At 46.4% G+C, this 2,109-nt stretch overlaps 1 protein-coding gene across 1 annotated transcript; it reads right to left on the bottom strand.

Moving 5' to 3' along the window:
* Positions 1-897: 897 nt before the first annotated feature.
* Positions 898-1,305, bottom strand: LOC118452971 (feather keratin 4-like). Its single transcript, XM_035901088.1, has one exon. The coding sequence runs from the start codon at positions 1,303-1,305 to the stop codon at positions 898-900; it is 408 nt and encodes a 135-aa protein (XP_035756981.1).
* Between the last annotated feature and the right edge of the window lie 804 nt (positions 1,306-2,109).

Below are 2,109 nucleotides of genomic sequence, written 5' to 3'. Positions count from 1 at the left end.
GGGTCGTTTACTTCATCCACTCCTCTTCTTCACCTGGTCCTTTTGGTGAATTCCAGCTTCCACCCCCCCTTATTCCACTGTCAGGACAACACAGCCGGTACCAACTGGCTCCCCATCCTTGGCTATCCTCATATCGACAAAGTGCCAGACACTTTGTTCTCCTACTTGCCTTCAAGGCCTGTAACAAAGATGGGCCATTTGCTGCTAATCTCCCCTCTTCCACATTCCCTACAGTGTTAGTTTCTTATCTATAGTTTACTTCATACGAATAGTAAGTTAATCTAAAACACAATGCTAGCAATTTAAGATGGATCTACAGTTGGCTTCGCAAAGGTCCTTTTGTTAACCCCTTAGCCTCCCTTCAAACTGATAAGGAAAACGAGAAGGAAATTATTATGTGGTAATGAAAAGCAGAAGACATGCTTTGGTAAGGAAAATTTATTTGGAAAGAGACAGTTTTTCTACAATTCTGGAACAAAATTGTGCAGAATATAAAGACCATCTTTCCAGGGGTTCAGTGAGGCTCTGGCTAATCACCAGGGTCAAAGTGATGCACTCTATAAAAAAAGGGTTTTTTCTCCTTTGGTGCAGTTGCTGTGTGCAATTTCTAGCGTCCCTAAGTCACCTCTCTAAGCTCAGTGTCAATAATATAACTGAAATAAGACAAAGTGCAACGTAAGCAGATGACTAAACTGGAAAGAGGAGAACAGGTCTAAACTACAGGCGAAATGAGAAAATGCACACACGAGCCTGCCTTTCCCAGGTGCTGAGCATTTGCTGCTCTCATTCTTTACAGCTGGAGGCAGAGAACACCCAGCATTCACAGGGCTGGTGCCTGGCAGCTCCACCCCAATTTGCATCTTGAGATTCCTTTGCTGCTGCTTGCTGTGGTTGAGCTCAGTATGTCCACCGTTTCCCGGAGCGGTATGAATTGCATGGATGTGTCCATTGGGAAGAGTAGGTGTAGGAGTATTTTGGGGCACAGCGTGGCTCAGGTCGGGCAAGGAGTGGGGGGGTAATTTTCTCAACTGCTGCCTCCAGCCTCCCCGTCACCTCTGCTGGCAGAGGTGCTGCGGCAGGGGCCTCTGCCAGGGCCACCTCCGAGGGCTCTGAGGTTCCCACGACGGTTTGCTGTGGGTAAGTGGTGAGGATGGGCCCTGGGAAGGTGACAACGACGGGTGGTGGGTATATAATCACCCGGGAGTCACCGCAGGCCACGACGCAGGGCTCGTTGCTGCTGGTGGCCAGGGGCTGAGGACACTTGGCCTCGCAGGGGTTGGTGCATGCCAGCTGCTCGGAAGCCATTGCCAGGCCGTGGTACGGGGGGTGCCTGCAATTTATGTGCAGAATTAGAAAAACAAACAAACCCAAAAGACCCCATGCACTTGGTTATTGATGTTTCTAAGCTTGGCTTTAAGAGGTTTTTAGATAACTTGGGTTTCAATAACTTGTCTTTACAGCAGGTGAGTTCCTTACCTTGTATCTGCCACCTCTTACTCAGCCTGCATCTATCTGTCCTTTCTAATTTGCTGCTTTAAGCCTGCTCTCCCTCCTTCTCTTCCTCTGGGAGCAAATCCCCTCCCCTTTCATCCTGTGCCACCACCAAACCAGGCATCTGCTCTAAACCCTCCCAGTCCTTTGAAATATTTCTTGGAGACAAGTTTGAACTTGCTTCCGCAGCATCTCATGTCCTCCCACACGCAGCTTCTCAGGGCCGTGCCTAAATCTGTCCTTTACAGGAGGGGTGGAAGAGAGAGAGGGAAAACAAAAAAAATCTGGATTTCCGATAGGTTTGAGTGTTGAGTAATTTGTTTAGAAGCCTCCTTAATTTTCTACGTTATTTCCTTGCAGAGTACTGTTATTCTCAGGGCACTAAAACATTCCACTGAAACACAGAGAAGTGAAAGGCTAAGAATAAATAGGGGGGTTAAAAATACTGGTTTAATAAGTATGACATCACTTAAAATACTTAATATTGTGGTGATATCGTCAACCCAAATATGAAAACTGCAGCATCAGGTAGAGTACACACATTTAACAGTATTTGTTTCTTTCTTCAGATTAAATCTTCACATTAAAGCTAGTTCTCTGGCATTGCACTATTTTTTT

Source organism: Egretta garzetta, unplaced genomic scaffold (genome assembly GCF_000687185.1).
Source record: "Egretta garzetta isolate BGI_Z169 unplaced genomic scaffold, ASM68718v1 scaffold701, whole genome shotgun sequence".
Classification (NCBI taxonomy): domain Eukaryota; kingdom Metazoa; phylum Chordata; class Aves; order Pelecaniformes; family Ardeidae; genus Egretta; species Egretta garzetta.
Note: the sequence above shows the minus strand (reverse complement) of the source record. Positions and strands in the feature narration are given on the sequence as shown.